General features: G+C 34.7%; 1 protein-coding gene across 3 annotated transcripts in view; it reads left to right on the top strand.

The window, feature by feature from the left end:
* CSMD3 (CUB and Sushi multiple domains 3) overlaps window positions 1-26,542 on the top strand; it is a 699,407-nt gene that overhangs the window by 520,100 nt on the left and 152,765 nt on the right. For all 3 annotated transcript variants that reach the window (XM_009643918.2, XM_009643926.2, XM_035899525.1), the window contains one exon: window positions 5,914-6,030. In XM_009643918.2, coding sequence (XP_009642213.1) covers window positions 5,914-6,030 — 117 coding nt within the window. The remainder of the gene's footprint in view (window positions 1-5,913; window positions 6,031-26,542) is intronic.

The following is a 26,542-nucleotide window of genomic DNA, read 5'->3' on the forward strand; positions in this document are numbered from 1 at the left end:
GAATACTGTGTTCAGTTTTGGGCCCCTCACTACAGGAAAGATGTTGCATTGCTGGAACATGTCCAGAGGAGAGCAACCAAGCTGGTGAGGGGTCTGGAACACAAGTTATACGAGGAGCGGCTGAGGGAACTGGGGTTATTTAGTCTGGAGAAGAGGAGGCTGCGGGGAGGCCTGATTGCCCTCTACAACTGCCTGAAAGGACGAGAGGGAATGGTTTGAAGCTGTGCCAGGTCAGGTTTAGGCTAGACCTTAGGAAAAACTTCTTCATGGAAAGGGTTGTCAGGCTCTGGAATGGGCTGCCCAGGAAGGTAGTAGAGTCCTCATCCCTGGAGGTATTTAAAAGAAGGATAGATGAGGTGCTTAGGGACATGGTTTAGTGGTGGGATGTCAGGGTTAGGTTAAAGGTTGGACTCGATGATCTCAAAGGTCTTTTCCAACCAAAGTGATTCTATGATTCTATTCTATGATTCTATATTTTGCCATTTATTGTTAAGCAGTATTCCCTATTGATTCCACTGAGGAATGCTGCTTAAAAATGAATGGTGCAATATGGCACTTAAATCTGCAATTACAAATAAATTCTATTAGATCTTAACTGCAGGAACTAGAAAGTAGGTAATCTGAAAGCAGTAGTAGGAGTTGAAATCTTCAGGCTACAGAAAAATATTGGTAGTAAGAATATTCATTTATTCAAAATACGAAGATAATTTGAGATTGGTTCTTATACTTATGTAGTCCATTCTTCGCAGTTCTTTTAGTGAGGTTTTTCCTTGTGGGTTCTTCCTTTCGGTTAAACTGAAAAGGCATGATGGAGCAATAAGCACATGGCAGGGGCTTTTAATCCTGTAATGTTTTGCTGGAGGTATAGAAAATTTTACTTTATAGCAGTAGTTAGGTGTAGAATACAGGGTTCTGTGCTTCTGCTACGTGATTTTGCCTCTCTGTGGTGATTATCTGCATTTCTTTTACAACTAGCGCATGCTGAAATGTGAGAAAAGGTGTCACTCCTGATGGTAATGCAGTTTATATTGTATTCTCTATTTACTAATGCATTGCCATAAAGAGGTAGAATTTAGTTATTTGACAAAGGCGCGTGAATATTAATTATCAAGATGGGTAATCTTCCAGATAAAAAAAGCTTACCAGTTTAAGATACACAGTGGGTAATACTTTGTTGTTGTTATGATAGGGCTTTTTCAAGGGCTGCAGAGACTGCCATTTTACATGAGAAGATACCATTACAATAAATTCAGCACACACAGAAAAGGAACTTTTTTGCTATTAATGCTTAATTATGTTTCAAGGAAACAGCAATGCATCAACACGCTGATTCTTACCACATTCTTACCACAATCAAGAGCACTTCTTTCCTATTAGTGTTCTGTTGCTGATCCTGGAAAGCAGGACATGGACAGCATACAGAGTAGTATTTTTATGTCAGAGAATAAACTAAAGCAAAAAATAAATACAGAAAGTAGCATAATATTTCAGAGCCTAAGGAAACATTATTAAAAAATACTGGAATACTATTGTAGAATTACATTAGATGATATCATTTGCCTTTTGAACTTTTTTTGGTTTGGTTGGTTGGTTTGTTGGTTTGTTTAATTCTGCAGGATTATTTTCATTCCTGGGGAAATGGTGCTAAGCATTTGTTGCCTTTTTTTGTCTTAAATAACACAGTTTACGTTTGTAGGTGTGATGAGTCTGTTAGAATTTTTACTGTAGGTAGACCTTTCAATGCACAGCATAATAATTAGACATGTTGATTTTCACAACCTTTCAGTTTTTAACTTTGTAGTTATTAGGAAATGAAATAAATCACTGCACTGTAATACTGATGCAAAGGCAATGAGACCTACATAGCTGAAATAAGCGTAAGTGAATGTCAATGGGTAGAATCGTGGCAGTGAAATTATTATATCCAATCAAACAACTCAATACTAGATATTTTCCAGAGGTAAAAATATGTCTTATATTTTATAATTTTTTTTTTTTAAATTCACTTTAGTTATGGTTTCATGTCCCTGGATCCAACTTTGATTTCTGGTTAGTAATGTTTAGTGATGGTCAGGGTAGAATCTCCTCTTCCTGAAACTTCTGGCATTTTAAAGTAAGCATTTCCCAAAATGTAAGGAAGGAAATATAGTCAGTGAACTCTGGGTTTACTAAAATATAAAAAAGCCCTCATCCTCCTTCCTGATACATTCACAAAGGTCTTAGTGGGCAATCTTGCTACTCTAAGAACTAAATGATTTACCAACTAATGATTTATGAAGTTAAACCTTTTCTCAGATTGCAAAGGTCAGTGTGTGGTTACATCTTGATTCAACTTTCCTTTATACTATTTGTTTTTGAGACCTAGGAATGTGAATTCATGTGAGGATAAAGAGTCATTGCAGCAGCAGTTGGAAAACAATGGGAGACACCATAAGGGAAACAATAAACTCAGAAAAGGCAGAGTTAAAAAGGCCAGAATGAGAACACCAAGTGAAAGAAATTACTATGAAATACTCAATGCAAGTATTACGTTATTGCTGCAAATTAAACTTTACATATGTCAGAGTGACAAAAAGTTCACCTCTAAGTCCAATCTGTACTGAGCACATTGTAGCATAAGCTGCAGGCAAGTCTGTTGAGAGACTGCAACTGAAGGAGCCCTGCAGGAGATCCTGCTTCTGCTACCAGCCTTGTACTGTGTCTCTTGTCCTCTTATGTGTCCAGATATGTGCCCGCTATATAACCAGTGCAGAGGTATATTGCTTTCATGGGATTCAATGTGTGGGGAAAACGTTTAGATGTTTCAGACAATGTATCACATAAACATCTTAATTACTATCAATTATAAAAAGAAAATGGCATTACCTTCACCTTTTAGAGACATTGAAGTTGTTTTAATCAGATGTTAGTATTAATGAGAACTCTCAGATTTTTGAAGGTCCTTAATTGTATTTTGTTTGGTTTCTTTTTTTTTAATTTGTAAAAATTTCTGGGTTTAATCACTTTTAGAAATCTATGTACATTTGTCAATGAAAATATTTTTGTGCAATTATTTTTATACCAGCCGTGATACTACCTTTCAAATATTATAAAATATTTTGGCTAGATATTTAAATAGTCAAATAATAATTCTACCTCAGAGAATCAAAACCAATTTGAAAGTGTACTAGCTTTCTTAAATTCTTGTGTATGACACAAACATAATTAGTTTCTCTGTTTTCCTCGCTTTAAAAAAAAAGTCCTGGTGACATCACTTTGATATTACACTATGTTATTGACATTATATAGTGTTACAACATCAACACAACATCAACAGTGTTACATATTTAGTAAAGTCATAACTCAAAAATCATTGTTGATTTTAGATACACAACTATTAGTATCAATTTTTCTAGTGTAAGACATTGCACTGAAGTGAATGAAAACTTGTAAAATTTGCAGTAAATTCTTTTTTTATTTATTTGAAAAATATTCATGTTAAGTTAAATGAATTTATGGGGAAATGTATGTTTGTTTAAAAGAAACTATTGGTTTTTTTCTTTCCTTTGTTCTGTTTAGAGCATACTAGTATTTTTGTAAAATCACAATTCCTTACATAACTTGAAGGAATAAAAGGAATAGGGGTATAAAAACTCTGGACTTTATAAGTAATGATCCACTATATGCTGAGTGCTAAACACATAGCTATTAACTTAATTTTCAGTATTGCTATTGTGTGCTATTATTTCAAGTTTTATTAAAAATTAAAGGTGAAATTCTGCCCCTTTTGGTGTCAATTACATTGACTTCAGTGGAATTGTAATTTTACCCTGAATTGTACATTATTGTAAATCTGCTGATTAGGGAAGTATAATAATGATAAGAATGCTGGAGTGGACAGTATTACTGGTCTTTGTTGCAGTAGCTCTTTTATTCAACTCACAAACAGTAAAGAAGGAAATGGTGTTAGGGAGAATTAAAATGCTTTTTGGCAATCTTATTTCTCTAGTTTCAGTGCTTCTGCTGCTTATATTCTTCCATATTCTCTTCTGTTCCATACAAAAACTGGAATAGAAAATCTTGAGTACTTACAAGCTGGTAAGCAAATCTGTTTTTATAAAAAATATTTACCACATTCAATTGGTGAAGAGTTTCTAGTTTGTGTTTTTCAAATAACTCAAGGCAAGTAAGTCCCTGGATGTGAGGCTAGCCCAGACTCTATTGCTTCTTGGCAAACAGTACCAATAATTCTATTATCTAAACATGTGTTCACAAGAAAGCATGAATTTCTGATATTTCACATGACAGTGAACTGAGGGAAGACATTGAGATTATTCTTTTAGCCATGGAGAAAAATATTCCGTGTATGTATATTAGTCCTAGCACTTACTCCATATCTCAGAGTGGGTGCCTATCAGTAAAGCTGTACTGAGCATTGCCAAGACTGTATCCTGTTCGGGGTCCTGACTGATTTACTAATCTCTAATATACTTGCCATGTCTACCACATGTGCGCACACACACATACAAAAGTCAACATCCTTCTGTTGACCTATTTCAAATGCCATGATTTTCACACTAGCACATTAAATCACTTACAAATTGTGCATGCAGACTGGAGCAATAGGTACCATCTGCTTCTGTTTCAGGTACACAGTCTGTCAAACTCTGCAACTGTACCATACTGAAAGGAACCCATGTTAATGCAAAAACAGAAATCCATGCTCAAAGCAATAGGGCCATAAGTTGCTAGCATTAAAAGATATGTTCCTTTCATGATACACTCTACCATTAATTTTGCGTGAATTAACTAAAAGTAGCGTTAAAACACATGATTTGTAGCTACACTAATAAATATCTTGTATTTAGCATGACACATAATAAGATAAAATCTTCTGAAATAATAGTAAGAAAACCATCTTTTTCTTATTTAATATAATTCAGAAGATAATGTTTTGAGAGTATACCACAAAAAAAAAATTTGTGTGTTTACCAAATGAAACGTTGAATAGTACTTATTTTAGAAAGTCATGTCTTAACAGAGGAAACAAATTTGTTAAATAGATATGTTAACATTGAACTCATAAAAATGCTTTATAGTTCAAAGTGATTAGAAGAAATATTCTGACAGTAGATTAAACTACTAAATTATGAAGTGTGTATGAGATCAAGTAGTAGATATAGGGAAACACTAACACTTACTACTCTTTCATATAAATGCACCTGAACATCTGATGAAGAAAAAGGAGAAAAAGCACTGTTTCTTGCTTGACAGTTTTGAATAATGCCAAATGCTAACTTCTATCCTTAACCTTAGAAAAATACATTGTTGTAGTATATAGCATTGTTATTTATCTGCCATTTTATCAAGTATTATAGCTATTAATGGTAGAATAAACATGATGTTTGTATGATAAATAAAAGTGTTTGCTCATAACTTTGTATATAATGTTATAAATAACTGAGATATAAATAAGTGATATGTCGTGTTCAGTCAAGGAATCCTGACTTTCTTATTTCAGTAGTTCTATACATTATTTTGAATTATGAGTCTATTGGCATGAGTAAGAATTTACTAGTGTGCAGAAGGGCTGCATAATCTATGCTTTTATCAGAGTATAAAGCATCACATGAATGAATAATAGTTTTGTATGCTGTGAATAATAGCATACTGTGTATAAAGCGCATCACTATTTTGTTAAGATGCTTGATAAATGGTAAAGGGAAACATTAATTGATCTGGAAAACTGCAGAGTGCCATCAATTTTGTTTTGATTTACGGGAAACTTGTGCATACAGGATATACAAATTTAATCCAGTGTACAATTGTAATGAAATTTACTGTAATAGCATATACAAACATACAAGAAATCACTTTAAAGTGATTTTTTTTCTGTTATTATATTATTCAAAACTGATTATCTTCACTTTCCAGCACCCTGTGGAAGCCGGTCAACAGGCTCTGAAGGCACTGTATTATCACCAAACTACCCCAAGAATTATAGTGTTGGTCACAACTGTGTTTACTCTATCACTGTTCCTAAGGAATTTGGTAAGTAGATCTGGTCTCATTCATGCCTTTTTGTTGGTAGGATACTTTCAGGAAATCTGGATGATTTTTATGATGGCTTTTATATTAAACATATTAATGTGAAAAAGATGTTTTAAACTGGTGGGTTTGTTTATACTTTTTATAATTTTATAGTGCACTATTTTATCAATATGTTTATATTTATCATTACCTTTTGAAATTACTGTTGTTCATTTATTTTTGTTTCACTGTGACAACCGATGTGTGACTTAGAATATTGCTCTGATGCTAGCCAAATGTATTAGTGGTACCAGTTAAGTTTTCTTTTCATCCAAGATCATGTGCCTTTCTCTCATAATTCTTGGCTTCTCTGCATCATGAGGCAATGCCATACTCTTTCCTGAGGAATTAAATTAGAGCAGCATGCGTCTGTCTGGTTTTTGTAGATTCCCAGATCCTCCAGCAAAACCACTCCCATCCTACCATTTTTTCTGATGACTAGATGAATCTTCTGTCCCACACAATGATGGGACTTTTATAGCACTGTTTTATCTCCCTTGATTTATGAATTATTTTATATCATTTTATTATTAAACAACACCTATGATGACAACTGATTGTTGTTCACTTTGACTCCTTGTAAGCCATATGCCACATACTGAATATAATTTGTTCTTTAAATATCCATGCTTCAGATTTATCCTTGGATAAGTAGGACTTTATTCTGACCCACTGCTCACATTTCAGTTCATCAAATAACAGGTGCCGGGAGATAGGGATGGGTATCTATTAATCTTTCTTCATGTTGATTCTGAAAATATTTTATCCAAATTTAAGACAATGCTTGAACTGCTGTGTATCCATCTGCCATACTCATGATGACTGAACTCCCTTAATATCCAATTAATTTGTTCTTATGTATAGCATAGAGGTGCATAGTCTACTACAAAATACATAGTTTTTTAAAGTATTGTCTCCTAAGCCATGGGAATGTCTTCTTATTCCTCTAGAAAATTCAGAAAAAAATTAAACACATTTGCACAATTCTTGGTTTATTTCTAGCTGTTACAAGCATATGCTTTTGACCTAGCTAATTCATTTTAGATAAACTGGAAAGATTATGTCTTCCGATTTCCATCAAATCTGATATTTCCTAGTTTATGACACAAATGTCAACATGTAGAGAGTTAAAATTACTACAATAAAGTATTTAAAATTTTAATGCTCTGTACTTCGTATCTTTGACATCCTGGATGGAAGTGTAATTTTGTGATTTCTGGAAATAAAGACAGAATTCCCAAAACAAGACATGGAAATGGGGAAAAAGCCCACTGTTCTGCATAGTTACTTGGAATAGTTTAAGAAATGGTCATTTTCTTTACACACTAATATGCTAAGAACAGTATTAAGAAATTCTGTTTGACCCTTTCACAGTGCTTATATGGAAAAAAAAAAAAGAAAAATGTTGACATAAAGAGGGAAAATCAATGTTTAGATATGATTAACCATGCATACAAGGATTCAGTGATGTGTTGGGGATGTGATTATGATAGAGTATCCTTCATTTTTCTCAAGCTCTTTGGCTGTCCTACCTTGGGATAGAGCTTTACTCTTTTTCTTGTGTTTAAACAACATTTTGACAATTAGGCCAGAATATATCATGGAAATATTTAATCCACTTTTGTGAATATGGAAAATATTAATGCTTATGTGTTGACAATTAAAAAACATACCTGGTCGTAACCATTCAAAAATAAGGATGACATGATACATCAAATGGGCCAAAATAAGAATTTCCATTTTAGCTACTTTTTTCCAGTGATACTCCTACAGTAATAAGCAGCAGAATTCCTTACAGCCAAAAGCTCAAATTTTAAAATATGAACCTTTGTTTGAATTATGGAGTGGTGTATTTTTTTTTCGTAAGTTATTAATACGGATGCTTTTTCTGCAATAGGCAGCAGAATTCCTTACAGCCAAAAGCTCACCTTTGTTTGAATTATGGAGTGGTGTATTTTGTTTTCGTAAGTTATTAATACGGATGCTTTTTCTGACCCAAACTCTACCTTTAATCTATCATTACTAAATTTATTCCAACAACAACCATTAAGAAAGTCAAAGTAATTTTGACAACTGAATTAGCCTAACTTTTCTAAACTCAATTATTTGTCTCAGTCTGAAATTTGAAAGATACATAATGAATGTGTTTTATCTAACAGCTTTCATCTCTATCTCATCACAATATATTCAAGAAAAGTTGCAGAGAAGGTTAGCCATAAATTTTTAATGCTGAGCTCTTTAAGATATCTTTAAGATAGGTTTTAAGAAAATATTACCTATAACTCTATTTTTTGGGTCCTGATAGAAGTCATTGTATTAAGAAAAGAGACTTTGCTTGCAGTGCTTGATAAGGATTTTGTAGGGATCACTCACTGACAAGATGGTCCCTCAAAAATGCTGGCCTTCGTGGATAGACACCAGATTTCATCTTGAGTATCACTTGTTAATGTGCATCATGACGTGTAGATTTGTCAGAGATTACTCACAACAGAGTCGAAACAAGATTTTTGGAGAATGAAGGGGTACTCCAGCAAAGCTACTGACATAAGATAGTTTAAAGTGATTTTCCTAAGGAAAACAAACAAAACTCATCTTCCATAATCTTCCCTATGGCTCCAACTTTCAATGTGAAATACAGCATTCACATATTTGCTGAGTGGAACCTCTTCAGGAACTATTTGGCATCCAGTACAGTATATGAGATCTTATAATAGAGCACAATTTACAAAAAAAAAAAAAAGCTAAAACCAGGTCAACACAGAAAACCCCACAAACAATGGAATAGCATATTCAGTGTGTAGAAGGTAATTCATTGGCCTGGATTAGTTTTTGGAGGAGTGAAAAGAAAAGCTATTTCATGTGCAGCTTTTCAAGTTCTTGAGCCTAAAATTCTGTGGAAAAGTCATTGCAGTGTGGACTTTTATTCAGCGTTTCATTAGTCTGTCGTGCAGAATCACAGTTGCAATATTTCATACCATGACAGGTTTAAGCTAGAAGATAAATAATTCACAAAAGCACACAGTATGCCACAGACAAAATCTTTTGTAAACATGGAAGACTCATCTTCTTTGACACTTTCCCACTGATATTTTAAAATGGTGAAATAATGGTTAATTGTTCAACACTGAGATCCAGCACTGGTTACAATTAAAATGCATATGTTTAAGATTTTATTTTGTTTTCCTGATGCACATAAATTAATTTGTATGCTCTGCTCTGCATAATGGCATCATCTATACTTCTATTTAAATTAATACTTTTAACAGTAAAATAAATTTTATATCAACTTGCCTCAGCAAATGGCTTTCCTTTCTGTTAGAGCAAAAAGATAGATTGAACATACACCATAAGGTATATAAGTGTAGTTTATGAGCTATGCTATCAGAAAATGAATTATCAATTCTCAGTGGCAATCAAAAAATATAAAATTTAAATCAGAGCTCTTTTTTCCTACAAGGAAGCTATAAAACATGTATATAACTGGGAAAATGTCTAGTTGCTATGGAGACTGTGCATTTTAAAAAATGACAAGCAATTTATTGATAGGCATGACATTTTGGGACAAGATTTCTTAGAATTTTGGCAATGAAGGTAGACTCAGTCTGCTTATTATATACAGGAAAGTTAAAATCCACTATTCTCTTCAATTCCTGAATAACTGCCTTGTATTCACAGACATCTTTCTGTCAGTTATACCATTTTCAGCTTTTCCTTGTGTCTTTGCTTGAATTTCTGTGTTATATGATAGCCCTGAATTATTGTAAATAAGCAACAGAATGAAGAAACAAATGAAGCCAAACAGCAGGGGTCTGAGATGATGATGATGATTATTATTATTGGTGTTGTTATTATTATTATTATTATGTATTAGATCCTTTAAAGAGTAGTTTTTGCAAATACTGGAAGGTACACATACAACTTTTTTTTCTGCCAGTGAAGACACACATTGGAGCAAACAATGTTGTCAACGTGTTTTCTGTTAGACAACTCACTGCATCTAGAACTGTTACGCAGCTTAAAAGCTGTATCACACTAGAATTATTTCAGTACTGCTTGATTTGAATTCAAACTCCGTTTACATTTGGAAAGAAAAAAAGATAGGCAAGGACAGATCATAAGTAGCAGAATGTCCCAAATGACAACCTCACATCAAAATGGAATAGGAAGCAAATAGTATTGATGATAATACTTAGCTGCATAAAAGTAAAACGTTTGCTTTTAATAACTTGAATCTATCATCACTGCTGTGTATATCTTACTTTCATTTAAGAAATGTGGCAGACATGTATGGACTGACATTTTTTAAAACATGGAAGATTTAACTCTTCATCTAAAATTAAAATGAATGGAAATGTCTGGCTGAATATCTAGCTATAGCATTTTTAACCAGGAGCTGAGAAATTACTAAATTAAACAATACTTTGCTGAATGGGAGGTAGAGGAGATAGAGGATGATCTGAAATATCAAAATGTTACCATAGGCAGGAATCTTATTCTGCTCCTTACTCTCTTCTCATACAAGTAACCACTTCAAAGTCAGTGGGACTGCATTGTCCAAATAATGATTACCTGTCAGCAAAATGGAGTGAAACCACAAAGGTTGCTCCAAATGCTTGTATGGCCAACTGTATAAAGGCTCAAGACACTAATTTCAGGAGAAAGGGACAATAATCCAACTTGTACCATGACTTTTATAAAAAGTAAGTAAGTCAGCCCACCTTTCCTTCCCAAAAAGAGAATTACTTAAAACCCACGTGACTTCCAAGAAAAGTGAGCATTATTTGTACATTTTGAAAACTATTTATTTCTTTCCAGGTAATTATAAAACTATGGTTTTTAAGACAAAATCTTCTACTTCTTCTGTATAAGTTTACAAGAATTTGGCATAAAGACAGAAAAGTTGACTGTATCACAGGACACTGTATAAAAGCTAAAAATATTTTTAAAAGATTAATCACTTAATTGAGAAATTTAATGAAATTCAATTTAGTTGAGCATGACAACTAATTAGATTAGGAGTATGATGTTCCAGTTTTCTGATTTATTTTCTCAGTTATCTGAAGTATAGAGTGAACATCATGCAATACTGAGGATGTACAAATATTTATTAACAATAGGAAGAAGTATTTGCTGTATGAGTGAAATCAATAGATGACAGAAAGTTCACAGTCCTTTTCCTTTTTTTTGGCATTCTTTCAACTCTGTTGCCCTGTTGTCATTTCTCTTTTTAACACCATTTTATTAATGTAAGGTTTTCAAAGGATCTTGTACTAGCATTTGAAAACAGAAAGATATTAAGTAAATTCTAATATCTGAGCTTCAAGAACTCAGTATTAATGTATGGAATTCCTTTTCTCCAGTCACCCAACTAAGCTTCATTCAAAAGTACATAAAAATCAGTGTTATCTGTGACAGAACTTAGCCAGAACTGAGGCTTCATTATGTAAAGGGTATCAGGAAGGCACAGAAGTGGATTTCATCCCAGAGATGATAAACCTAATTAAGGTAATATGCAATCAGAAATACAATTGGCAAAGTAATTTTTTTTTTTTTTTTTTTTATGATGTATTATCAGTATGGAAAGGAAACATTTGCAACATTGTTGTAAATGCTGTTTTATGTTAGTTTAGCTCATTGGCAGAACATTATTTTGGTTTGAAAATCCTCTGATTGGACTTAATTGAGGTTGGTACATGTCTTTTCATTTGCCTCTTTTGTCAAGTTAATTTTGAGAGTTAATGAAGAACACTGAAAGAGGATAAGAATGGAGTCAGGTTGTCAGAAAAGTATGCAGATTGTGTACATTGTGCTAGAAACAAGTAGTACACCCTCCGACCACAATGGAAATTGAATGTTCTTAGTGTGCATTCAATGTGCATTGAATGAATGAATATGAGTTTGTTTTCCATTATTATTTTATTAAATATAAAAAAGAAAATTTTTGAAATGTCCAATGCATTTTTAAGGCATGGTTCATTTTGTTCTTAAAGTAAGAAGATTATATAAATACAATAAAAATACATAGAATCTGTCTTAGTGTATTGTGTACATTTTAGCAAGAAAAGAATTTACAGATGGTGAGCCAGAAACATAAGGAAACTTAAAGGTCTATCTTTAGCACAATAAATGGACATAAAAAGCTTAATGGAAAAAAAACTTCACCTGTAAGTGTAAGATCTGTACCTTTGGAGTTAGGTGCAGTGACATGATTTGTGTTTTAATCTGTATAATCCAAGTGGGGCTGCTCTAACTCTGTGAATGTATCTTCTCTTGAAAAGCTGCCCTTAAAAATTGTTGATTTATGTGCATATATGTTTTAGGCTTGCATGTAAAGCATATGGGTGTGTATAAATTAATTTAACCCTTTGGTGTGATACGTTTCCTCTTGGTTTAATTAGGTACCTAACTATGGAGTTAGATATCTAGTCTAAACCATTCAGATATGCAAGATGCGTATTCCCATGGCTTGATTCATCCCATTTAAAACATCTATCTGCAATTTTTGGAAGGAGATAAATTGTTTGTAATGTAAAAGAAACAGCACAACCTTATTTTGTCATATTTGTCCTGGCAGCTACAGTAGGTTAAATGAGTTAGAGTACATTGCTGCTACTGTAATCTACATCCATCCAGCAGTCACACTGCACACACATAGCCGCATGATTTCATCTTGTGAGTCTGTGGTAAGGCTGGCAATTTCAGGTATGTTTCAGTTAGAAGCCATTTACAATGGATGATTCAAATTCAAGCTTTACTTAGTGATTCATCATCCTCAAATCTTTTAAATCTAATACTGGAGGCAAACAAAGTATGTGTCTAATTATTAAGTGCATATTAGACAATAACATTCCTATTTGCTTAAATGTTGTTAGATCATATACTCAAGAATACCAGGTGATAGACTCCATTATGTTAGATGTTTTACAGGAACAGGAAGCCACGGCCTATTTTCTGTCCGCACAATGAATATGGAATGGATTTATATTGCCATCTGGAAAAAGAAAATGAAAGGCAGGATTAGAGATACGATGGAAATATTTATTTATTTATTTATTTATCAAGCATTAAGTATCTTCTTCTCCCAAATATATAATAAATATACCTTAAAGAGTTACTTAAAATATAAATATTTTCACAGTTTGGCATAAAATGAATTACAATGCAACAATTTAGGTTACATATGCAAAAGGGGAAGTTATTTTCCCACTGATGTAAAAATGTATTTCTTTGAAGAATATTTTGCAAGTTTTAGCAAGGTTTTGCCAAATATTTTAATTTTCCATCAAATTTCAAACACAGAGCAATAATACTACCTACTTAATTCAGGTATGAATAGGCTAGTAACAATATATTGTATATTGAAGATATCAGGTAGATAGTGAATATATTTTTTATCATGTTGTTAAGTACACATGAATTACTGTGCTACCTGCTCTCCATAAAATAGCTGGAGATTGTAGTCCAAGATTTGGGGACAATAGATGTGAGCATTAGTTGTATAACTGTTAACTTCTGGTTTGCTTTCCTAATTCAAGGCCAAGTTTGTATCATTCAGATGCTGACTACATAATTTAAAGAAGTGCCAGAAGGTCATTTCACATCACTTTCCATTTATCTATGAATCTCCTAAGTTTATGAGGGGAAGGACTGACAGGTTTTATATACACAAACTCACAGCTGGGGAGCATTTCATTCATTGGTTCAGTGCTTAACTTGCTTGCCAAGTGAGCAGATGCCAATAAAAAAGTCACCATAGGGTGACTTTAAAGAAGATCAAACTATTCAATGTATTTTTGAAATAAAATTTGAAGAGATTTACTATTTCAGTTGCTTGATATGATTTGAAGTCACTTCTAGATTTTTTCAATAAAGATGATTAGTTTTGGCTCAAATATTAATGATGTTTTTGAATATAATAATGACCAATTTAATACAGACCTCTAAATAGCTTAAGCTATTGAGCTTTACTATAAAGATATGGCAACAGTATAGCTGTCTTTTTAATAGCCTGATAACAAAGTGGAAAGATGATAAGACCACATCTGTGGTCTTCGAAGAAATTCACGACTTCACAATAAGTAAATAATTTGACTATAATGTCAATGAATTTATGAAAGATTTATAATTTCTTTTTCTTTTTTCTGAGCAGTGTGACTGCAGCTGCTGCAAATATTTAATTATCAAACCTTGTTCACAGAAAAGGCTGTTATTAAAATAGCTGAAATTAGTCTGGGTTCCTGATTCCAAGTGACAGAGGACAGACTACATTACATTTGTCACTTACATGCTTTCCAATACATGTTACTATCCTGAGGAGGAAACTGAGTGGTGGCAGATTTTCTAAACAATTCTGGGGTTTTTTAGGTTCACTTCCTAGGACAGGATACACACAATTAGCACAATACCGAAAGCTTGCATCACCGTTGATTAGGTCCTTTTAAAGTTATATTAAGAACAAAAATGTAATTTTTACTCTTAATCTCTGTATGAGTGAAAAAACTGCTTTCTCACTCTTCAAGCCTGGCTAGCATGGGGTTGATTATGTGATGCAAAATCGCTTAATTCTGACCAGCAGACTTCTGAGATCCAGGAGCATCCCATCCCCCCACCAACAAACATCTGCACTAGATGGGAGAATTCCTCATTCCTTCTGTTGGAACAAGGCCATAGTCCACCTGAGAATTCACCTAGCTGCAGATGAAACCAGGCAGAGAGCATGTTAAGCTCTGTCTGCAGAGCCTAACTCTTCAAGCTTTAGCTATGCTGTGGAAATTTATATTTCTGCTCTTTATTCCTAGGAATTACAAATAACAAAATAATCAAGGGAAAGTGGTTACAACAGTCTTTCCTGATGGAAAAAAAGAGCTCTTACAGTTTATGATTCTCCTAGAAATATTAATTTTGCATATATGACTACATAAAATCCCAGACACACAGAAAGGCTAACAGTGTTTCTATTTAGAACAAGATATAGTTTGTCTGATAGGGTATACTTTTCAGCTGATAGATATGAATGAGGCTTCAATTTCCTTCAGGCTAAAGAGAGTCTAAAACTCTATTCACCTACTCACCTAGTTCTTTAACTAATGGGCTATACAAAATTATGAAAAAGCAAATCATACCAGCCCCACAAAACAGCCTAGACTTCATCTAAGCAAATGGTGTTCTTCTAGAGAGATTTGTAGATGTGGCCTTATAAACCAGATACTAATTTCTGGAAACAACTCTTCCTGGATTCATAAAATGAATGAATAGTCATCGTTACTTAGCTGTTCATAAATGTCATTAGCTTTCATTTAAATAATCTGAATTTTTTTTTAATTTAAATGTATTTTCAGCAATCAGTAGATACAGGGCATTGGACCAGGTTTTACTTCTCTTTTATTTCTTTTCTTCCTGTGTATTTTCCCAAGAATTCCCAAGTGCCTACTCCTTGATACAGTTTCACTGGTTGGCAGTAACAGACAGAGAAACCTGTCCAGGGAACTCATTAAAAGTCACTGTGACAATTACCAAATTTCCATCTTGAAGTGTTCTGCTACATTTCACGGAAGGAGTTTGTTAGGAACAGGCTAGGATCAAGGGACTGCAAAAATTCCTTTTAAAAAAGTCTTCTACTTATAAAACTTCTCAGTATTAGGCCCTGATCATGTATTTACAATCCATACTTCTCACCTTTCCTCTTCATTATATTCCTTTAGATATAGACCATTCCTTTCTCAAGTAAGCTTATCTGTATTGACTCGGATGTTTGTGTTCACCATTTTGTACATATATGCAATCTTCAAAGATTCAGGATTTCTCTCAGTGATATCCCTGTAGTTACCTTTGTTTAGAAAACAAATAAAACATGTTTGCAATCCTCGCTAAACTTTGCTTTGTATTTCTTCCAACTGCAATCCTGTCTGCAAAAACAGGTGATTATTCCACGCCCTTAAAACAGAATCTCTGACCTCTCTATTTTACTGAAGAAAGGTTGGTTGTGTTAGCTGGTTGCTATTTGTATCCAATTATTTATTTATAGTCATTTAAAAAGAAACATTCTAGTTAAACCCAAGATAGAGCTGAATTATATCTACTCTGTTAACAGCAGAAATTTCAGGAAAATGTGATTAAGCCCTCCAAGGAAAAAAAAAAAAAAAGTGGAAGCCAGACTCTTGCACAAATTTTGTGGGAAAAAAAATCTTTTATAAGAGTTTAGAATTTAAAATGTATTTTGAGAAGTCATTAAAAGACTGTCAAAATACGGCTATTTAGTGAGAGTAAATTGCTTTGAGTTGCTACTTAGAGAAGATGTTGAATTTCTGTTTTGAGGACAGGTATGCAAAGTCAGCAAAGGATGATAGTCCTATTGTTTCTAATATGTTCCTCCTGGGGTATGTCAATTAGGCAGGAAATGGAAGAGGACTGTATCATGCAGTTATTGTAAGGGATAAATAGCAGAAATAGTGACGGGAAGAACAGGAAGAGTAGTGTATATACCTATGTATGGACACATATGCATGTATGTTGTCAAAAGTTAAAGCCTCCCTGGAAGCAAGACTCAGCTAATGAGACTTGCTCAGCTCTAACTATGAGTGTTGCATGCACTGGTGTCATAGTTTAACCCCAGTCGGCCACCAAGCACCACACAGCTGCTTGATTACCCTCCCCGCCATGGTGGGATGGGGGAGAGAATCTGAAGAGCAAAAATAAGAAAACTTATGGGTTGAGGTGAGAACAGTTTAATAATTGAAATAAAATAAAATAACAATGATAATAATAATATTTGAAATTGCAGTTGAAAAGGAAAACAATGAGAGAGAGACAGGAACAAAACCCATGGAAAAAAAGTGTTGCAATTGCTCACCAGCCACTGACTGATGCCCAGCCCATCCCCAAGCAGCAATCACTGCCCCCCAGCCAACTCCCCCCAGGTTATATACTGAGCTTGACATCATATAATATGGAATACCCTTTGGCCAGTTTGGGTCAGCTGTCCTGGCTGTGCCTCCTCACAGCTTTTTTGCACCTGGCAGAACATGCGAAGCTGAAAAGTCCTTGAGTGGTATAAGCACTGCTTAGCAACAACTAAAACATCAGTGTGTTATCAACATTCTTCTCATACAAAATCCAAAACACAGCACTATGCCAACTACTAGGAAGAAAGTTAACTCTATCCTAGCCAAAACCAGGCCAACTGGGAAGAAAAAGACAAACCCAAACTTTGTTATTGTCGTGGGGCGAGACATACCCAAGAACACTGCTCAAATAAAAGACACCTGGACCATGTATGTCCAGGTCTAACAGATAAATTTTTTCCAGTATGTGCAGAAAAGAAGAAAAAAAACCCACAGATGAACCTCACGATAGGGTTACACTAAGGTGGAAATGTTATGTATAAGTGTCAGGATGCCAGGCAAGACTCACACATGTCAAGCATTTGGTGCAAGTATTCTGCTTCCCTGCATGTATGGTACCAGTCCGAGCTTGACCAGAGGAACTAGTGCCTTGGCTGGTGTGAGTGCGATGTTATATATATGTCATAGAACAGAAAACTTAGACTATCTCTACCTACTTCTATCCACTACATTATCCACCGTGCTTTGTAAATATATTTGGGATTATATTTCATCGAGTGGTGTGGTTCTCTTCTTGTGACTATCACACCTCAAATTCCATGCTAATAGTGTATGTATCATATGTAACATTGGACAGACCTCTGCTTTTTGCTTTAATAATTGAGGCCTGTCATGTTTAAATATATGGTGGTAAACATTCACTTGCACTACTTAGAAGTTATCATAGTCAATCAGAAATAAGTTTGTACAAAACCTGGTGTTTTGTGTGCTTTCTTTTAATGACTGAATCACCAAGTCAAACTGTTATTTCTCCAAGCCATCTGTTCCTCCTGCTCTCTCCCTCCTTTTTCCCTTCCCAGTCTTTGTAAAGGACTGTGGATCCTTAAGCAAACAGGTTTGACTATACCTCCTTGTATATACTTTCAGTGGTGAGGTCAAGACAATAGTAAAAATCCTCAAAATATTAACATTCATTATTAAAAATTATTAAAAATAGGCTTCATATTGTGCTGGGTAGGGTAAATCTTGTAATAATACGACTTTGGCGGTTATTTGCTATGAGTATTCTTTACCGATGTCTGGGAATTTACAGGAAGGAGAATTTTAAGAAAAAGTTCATGTCTCCATTCTGTATGTCATGCTCAGTTAAATGCTTAATTTTAAATTCCTTTTTAAGATCAAAGTACAGAGTTAAAACTTTAATTAATATACATCTAAGATAAACATGCTTATTTTTATTTACAGCCTTATGCTACTCATCCTCCTTTCTCTTCTTTTTCATAAAATCCTAGAATCATAAAATTACTTAGGTTTGAAAAGACCCTTAAGATCATCGAGTCCAATTATTAACCTCACACTACCAAGTCCACCACTAGACCATATCCCTAAGCAACACATCTAACCATCTTTTAAATAAATCCAAGGATGGGATGGGGACTTGACTAATTCCCTGGACAGCCTGTTCCAATGCTTGACAACCGTTTTGGTGAAGACATTTTTTCTAATGTCCAATCTAAAGTTCCCCTGGTGCAACTTGAAGTAATTTCCTCTTCTCCTATCACTTGTTACATGGCAAAAGAGTCTTACACCCACCTCCCTACAGCCTCCTTTCAGGTAGTTGTAGAGGGTGATCAGGTCTCCCCTCAGCCTCCTTTTCTCCGGGCTAAACAACATCACTTCCCTCAGATGCTCCTCACAGGACTTGGGTTCTAGACCCTTCACCAGCTTTGTTGCCCTTCTCCAGACGTGCTTCAGCACCTCAGTGTCTTTCCTGTAGTGAGGGGCCCAAAACTGAACATAGTATTTGAGGGGCGGCCTCACCAGTGCCGAGTACAAAGGGGCAATCACTTCCCTAGTCCTGCTGGCCACACTATGTCTGATACAAGGCAGGATGCTGTTGGCCTTCTTGGCCACCTGGGCACACTGCTGGCTCATATTCAGCTGGCTGTCAACCAGCACCCCCAGGTCATTTTCTGCCAGGCAGCATCCCAGCCGCTGTTCCCCAAGCCTGTAGCGTTGCATGGGGCTATTGTGGCGCAAGTGCAGGAACCGGCATTTGGTCTTGTTGAACCTCATATGGTTGGCCTCGGCCCATCTATCCAGCCTGTTCAGGTCCTTCCTGCAGAGCCTCCATATCTTCAAGCAGATCAACACTCCTGCCCAACTTGACATCATCTGCAAATGTACTGAAGATGCACTCAATCCCCTCATCCAGGTCATTGATAAAGATATTAAACAGAACCGGGCCCAAAACTGAGCCCAAGGGAACAAGAGTTGTGACAGGCCAACAACTGGATTTAACTCCATTCACCACAACTCACATCTTTTAAGAATTCACGTAGCGCAAGTAGAAATCTTAAGTAGATTAATGCATCCACAGTTACAATACATATGAGTACAGTCTTTCTACTTTTTATATATTTTTCTTATATTAAAAGGGAGCAATGGATAGCTAAATTTTCTAAAAACTAAAAATAAAATTAGAATCTTCCCTTATATTTTGGCACTGTAAGTGGTAATGAATTCCCAAAATCACCATTTTCTGTAAAAAGTTAGAAGCTGAACCAACATCTTGTTCTAGGAACACATAAATATTATAAATCAATAGTAGTAGCAAATGAATATAATAATTTTTCCGGATCTAGCACAAACAACATCCAGAACCTTTCCCTCATCTACTAATCAGGTCACCTTGTCCTGGAACTCAGGATGACCTGCTGCATAACCTTTGCCAAGACTGAGGTCAGACTGACAGGCCTGTAGTTCCCCAGGTTTTCCTTATGGACCATCTTGTAGATGTGTGTCCCATTTGTTACCTCTAGTCAACTGGGACCTCCCTAGTTAGCCAGGACTAGTAATATATTATTGAAAGTTCCTCTTGGGTGAGTTTATATGACCCTATTGAAATCAGATCAGTCAGAATTAGTATGTTAATTTGTAAAAGGACCACAGGTGTCTTGTATTACTGTAGTGTGGCTTTTTATTTCTTTGTTTCTCTTTCCTTTTTTCTTTTGGGGGAATAATCTTTTACATGGCATAGCTCTTTCTCAAAGATAGTCGCATAGTTATGAACTTTACAGGTACTTACATTTTGGGTTTGGGCTTATTAATAATTTAGTTATTGATGAAGTACAAATATTTTTAACTTTTCAAAGAAGTCCCAATATGTAGTTTAACACATAAAATATTTCAATTTTCTTGTAATTTTAGTGGATGTCCTTAAAGTTTTCCATGTCATTACATCATGAACATCCTGCACGTATGCATCACTAAGATTATTAGACGGTATGGACTTTTGGAAGCTTAAAATACTCCTTTTGTGAGCTTTTGGTTTTGGTTTTGGTTTTGGTTTCTTTTTTGGGGGAGGGTTATAACTGAAATCTTTGGTGTAATTGCAACCTAACATTGCATCATAATATCAGTGAGATTTTCAATCTGAGTTCTCTGGTGGTTTAATTTCCTGTCGTACTATTCAAAACCAGATCTGAGCATCTTTTTGTAGTATACAAGGAGAATAAATTTTCTTTTCATCTCATGGGTGAAAGAGCTGTCTAAATGTTAGCATTTAATGATTCTGATAGTAGTTCAAAAGATCAGACTCTTAACTGAAATAGGAAGTGCACTAGAAAAAACGGACCATAGGAGTGGTGTGATGGTGTCCTGGTCTTGGCTGGGATAGAGTTAACTTACTTCCTAGTAGCTGGCATAGTGCTGTGGTTTGGATTTTGTATGAGAAGAATGTTGATAACACACTGATGTTTTAGTTGTTGCTAAGCAGGGTTTACACCAGTCAAGGACACCTCATCTTCCCATGCCCCGCCAGGTGTACAAGAAGCTGGGAGGGCGCATAGCTGGAAGAGCTGACCCAAACTGGCCAAAGGGGTATTCCATCTGGACATCAGTCAGCTTGTGGTAAGCAATTGCATTGTGCATCACTTGTTTTGTTTGTTCTTTTATCATTATTATTTTATATTTTATATTGTTTTTATCTTCCTCTGCTGTCTTATTAAACTGTTTATCTCAACCCACGGGTTTTACTGTTTTTTTTCCCCAATTCTCTCCCCATCCTACCAGGGAGGGGGGGAGTATGAGTGAGCGGCTGCATGGTGCTTAGTTGCCAGCTTGGGTTAAAACATGACAGATGGTAATACTCAACCTCAAAAATGTAAGTCACCTAGTTTTGCTCACAGGTGAATCTTTTATTATTGTAAATTTGAATAATTGGTATATGTACTGAAATGTGTGTTAAAATCCTCAGATGAAAGGAAATACAAGGTATTCTGATATGTTGACTGTAGAGGAAAACAATTTCCACTAGTTACTCAAGATTATAAAGCAATTTCACTTATACCACTTTGATAAATGCAGAGCAACTAACATGAATTTAAAGTCATTAATTTCTACAACATAACATGTATTAATTAAAATAATGAAAATATGGTAATTCCAATAAGAAAATTAAAAACTCAGTAATAACATTCTCATCATATTTAGGATGCAACCTCTTTCGCTTCTGTGCTGATGTTCTGCTAAAAATAAAATGACAAGCTTATAGTTATGCAAGATTTGCTTTCTCCACAAACAAAAGATTTTGTCATTTAGCTCCTGAAACATTTCACTTTGAAACATTCCTTAAGTTTTGAGTTCACATTTCAGTTATAGACTCAAGTGCATTGTCAACACATCTGTTGCCAGACTGGAAATTCTGATAAATCTACTTTAGGGATCATATTGATGAAGTTCTATTTCTTCTATTTACAGCTATGAATGACTGAAATATTTTCTTTTTTTTTCTGTCATAGATTTTCTCTGTATAACTTTTGTTAACTGATATGAAGGAATTTTTCAATGTTTCCTAATTTTTTTTTCATATTTTCCCCTGGGAGTTGTTTTGGTTTTGCCTATTAATGAAAAGAAAAAATAATTGTTCAAGTATTAATTTCATCCGCACCATTCAATAAACTGAAGTGATAATTTGTTTCAGATGAATGAACTGATGAATCATCTGACCTAAACAATAACATTTACTAGTACGATAATTAAAGATAATAATTACACTCAGAAAGCTGTTGTACTTTTAATTAGTAGCTCTAAATTGGCTGAGAGGTGATTGAAGAACCAAACAACTTTTTCAAAGTGACTTTCCCATTAAACCTAGAACACTTATTACTTAATTAATAAGATGGCTTGAGTTAAACCTGGTATCTTAATAAGATTTTATGCTTAATTTTACCTCAAATAAAATTATATTGAATTATTATTATTGTTGTTGGGATTCCAGACTTAATTTTTTTTAATGTCTTAATGACAAATTTATTAAGGGGAGACCGGCCTTCAAATTTAGGCACCTTTTTTAAATACCTCATTAGTCAATTTCATGTTCCCTTTCAGCACCACAGTGAAGAGCTTTGTAGGGTGCAACTAAATTGAACTTCATGTTATTCATGTCCTTGGATATAATAGTTTTATGAATGCTTTTGTGATTACAGTCCCAAGAACTATCAATAAAAATAATTTTTCTTAATCTGTCATCTCTAGTGGTATTCCTTCTGTTTTATATAATCTACTGTTAAAATCTACAGGAAAAAAACAAAAAGTTGCAGGCATGTTTTATTTCTTCTTCTGTCCAGAGACTGTAATATAAAAATAAGCAATAAACAAAATTCAGATCTTTTACCAGTGTACTCCTCTTTCTTTCCGTAAAAATTTGCTTGGACAGACAGATGCTGAAAAAGTGTGATTCAGATTTGTTTTCCAAAAGCAAGCAAGCAACTGGATAAGAAAGCAATGAAGCAGGACTAGAAAATGCTCCCTGTGCTCAAGCTTAGCAAGATCTTCACATTTCCATAGATGCAGACACAGTTCAGAACACTTTTGTAGTAGCAGGGCAATTGCCTCCTACGCTGTGCTGCTTCTAACTTCTTCCACTCATTTTTGTTCATAAAACGAACAAAAGAAGTGACCACAGAGCATGCAATGTACACAATCCGGTCTCAGAATAGCTTTTTCAGCATAAAATAAATGTCAATAGTTGTTAGCTGTACAGTCTTGGATTTTTTTTTCCTCCATCCTGTTCACACACCCTCTGCAGGACACTATAAAAAAACTTATCAGCTGTAGGTTACAATTACTGCACCTAGGAGAAAAGTGTGCCAGCTGTCTTTCCCCTTTCGGGGTATCCTGCCTGCTTGCACATGACAATGGGAAAGAATTGGTTTTTATTTAGATAAGAGCCTGGAGAGAAGGAAATAAGTATATTTTACATTTAGGCTTTGAAGAAAAGTTTTTGCACAAAAGCAGAGAGGAGACTATTTTAAATAAATAGGAGTATTGGACTATGCATATTGTGCCTCAAACCCCAGGATCCTCAAGGTGATCTGAGATTATTAAGAAATGAAGCAATAAAGTAGAAGTAACAATACAATGATAAGAACTTGTTATTAATACCTGGATACTAAGAAAGGAAACATTCCCCTTCCTTCCATTATCTTCAATAACAGACTCACATCTGCTTATTCTTGTTGCCTTAATTCTCATCGCTGATGTTCTTAATAATGACTTAGAAAGATTAATACATATTTTATCTTAAACTAAAGCAAAAAGTCATAATGTCTCTCTAATACTTGAAATAAATTAAATTTACAAAACCTAATGCCTAAATTAAATACTTAAATAAGTATATTCTGGCAGGCCTGTATAGGGCGAGAGTTACTGAGAAATTAAAAGCAAATCGACATAAAGTGTTTCTAAAACTACTCCTTCAATTTAAGGCTGACTCAGTTACCTAGTATTAATAGTTCCCTAATTTAGTGATATCAGTTAAGAATCTAAAAATAAATGGAATGAATACCAGCTTCAGTGAGCCTTAAAATGCATTTGATCACTGAATTTCTTGTTAGCATTTTTTTTGCCTATTATAATAATAAAGAGAAAAATGTATTTTCCTACTAAGAATACTTGTAAAAAGCTACATTAAATTAATCTATCTGGAGGGGGGCTCAGGTTTTTATTGACTACAAATGTAATTAGGCTGTTGGGAATTAGAGTTGGGTGATAACAACATGGGTTGTAATTGTATGATCATATAAATGTTTCAAGTTTTAAAAAAACAAATTTGTGTGGGAGGATGACCTTGGGAGAAAGGATATATCCAACCTCTGTACCTTGTTCAGAGAAGCTTCTAATGATTTTCTGTCTGTCCTTAATTCTGAAATAAGATGCTGTAATTTTATTACGTAACGTATTCTAATAATCAGTATTTTTCTTTTTCTTGGTTTCTGCAGTTATGAACAGTATTTTATAGTTTCATCCATCTAATTACAAATTAACCTGAATAAGAGGGAGATAATAAAAAATTTTCTTATGCTTGAATATGGCTTCTAATATAAAAAACTAGATAGAACTCTGTACAGTTTTGATATTTAACAATAACTCATGTTCAGAATTTATTTTCTAGTTATTTTGTGGTCACTATTCCTCCAAAGTTTATTGTATTAAAAAAAACCAAACAAAGAAACAAAAAAACCAAAACAGACTTCATAATGAAAATAGGAAGGCTTGTTCTAGACTAATGTCATTAAATCAATTTCTCTAGTTACTTTTCAAAATAAGGCTGCCTAAGCATGTTTCCTGAACCCTATACAAAGTGGTAAATTTTATACTCAGTGCATTTATAATCCAAGTTTACTTTGTTCTTCCAGAATGTAACTAACTCACCAGAAATAAATAAGAAAACGTCTTGATAAAGGAGGCAAAGAAACTGAGCCTGTTTCATTTTTCCTCAACCATGTTATTATGAGTTCCTCTTATCTCTTTAAAAATAAATAGATATCAGAAACAAATACAGCAATATTAAAAAAAAAAACTTTACAGTATTAATGTTAGCAAGTATAAACTTTATAAAATAATAATTTTCTTAAAAGTAATTTGTTGTACTTGTTACTGTTTATGGGGATGGTTGTTTATGGATGGTTACCAGCAGTGCTGGTATATCCATACTGGTATTTTTGTGTATGTGTTTGCGCCACCCCCCTCAGTAATTCTGAGTCCATAAAAGCATTTCTATTTATAAATAATCATGCAATCTCTTACTTATCATAGAATCATAGAATCATGGAATCATTTCAGTTGGAAGGGACCTTTAAAGTTCATTTAGTCCACTCCCCCTACCAAGGGCAGGGACATCTTTCATTAGATCAGGTTTCTCAAAGTGCCATTCAGTCACCTCCCTCATCATAAAAAAGATTTCTTCCTAACATCTGATCTAAATCTACTCTCTTTTAGTTTAAAACCATTACCCATGTAATTGGTGTATACAAAGAAAACACAACAAAATGGACAAAAGTCTTCTGATGTATGACGTATGACATTTCACTACAAGAAAGATGTTGCATTTCTGGAACATGTCCAGAGGAGAGCAACCAAGCTGGTGAGGGGTCTGGAACACAAGTCATACGAGGAGCGGCTGAGGGAACTGGGGTTGTTTAATCTGGAGAAGAGGAGGCTGAGGGGAGACCTGATCGCCCTCTACAACTACCTGAAAGGAGGCTGTAGTGAGGTGGGGGTTGGCCTCTTCTCCCTGGTAACAGATGATAGGACGAGGGGGGATGGCTTGAAGCTGCACCAGGGCAGGTTTAAGCTAGACATTAGGAAAAACTTCTTCACGGAAAGGGTTGTCAGGCTCTGGAATGGGCTGCCCAGAGAGGTGGTGGAGTCCTCCTCCCTGGAGGTATTTAAAAGAAGGATAGATGAGGTGCTTAGGGACATGGTTTAGTGGTGGGATGTCAGGATTAGGTTAAAGGTTGGACTTGATGATCTCAAAGGTCTTTTCCAACCAAAGTGATTCTATGATTCTATGATTCTAATTTTGTTTTCTGTTTCAACAACAGAACATCTGATGTACATAGAAAAGCAGATCTAGTGTTAACAAGTATTAGAAACATTTTCTCTAATTCAGGGGAGCTATATAGCTGGGAATCTTGTCCAAGATTCAGTTTTAAAACCCAAGGAAGTCAAAAGAAGTATCCCCAAGAAGAGTCCAACTCTGGGATGTATTGATCCCATCCATAGGATGTCAAAAAAGAAGAAGAATTTGCTGATAAAAGCATACAGCTTCAGGGGCAGAAATCATATTGCTCAAGTTCATTTATTCAATAAGGTACATCATGCAACACAGTACAAGATGAGAGGTTATGTCAGCAATTAGCTTCTTCAGCAGAAGTTCTATTGAATTTAGCTGTAAATAGTTTAATGTGAAATAACTGCAATGCGGATATGTATTCATACCCTGCAATGTGAATATATGCCCAAGGGCTGAAGGAATTAACAAAATATCCTTTTGGAGGTAGAGAGGTCAAACATAGATAGTTACACAGATAATGAGTTAGGCAGAGGCCAGACTATTGCTTTGAAAA

This window comes from Egretta garzetta, unplaced genomic scaffold (assembly GCF_000687185.1).
Source record: "Egretta garzetta isolate BGI_Z169 unplaced genomic scaffold, ASM68718v1 scaffold240, whole genome shotgun sequence".
Classification (NCBI taxonomy): domain Eukaryota; kingdom Metazoa; phylum Chordata; class Aves; order Pelecaniformes; family Ardeidae; genus Egretta; species Egretta garzetta.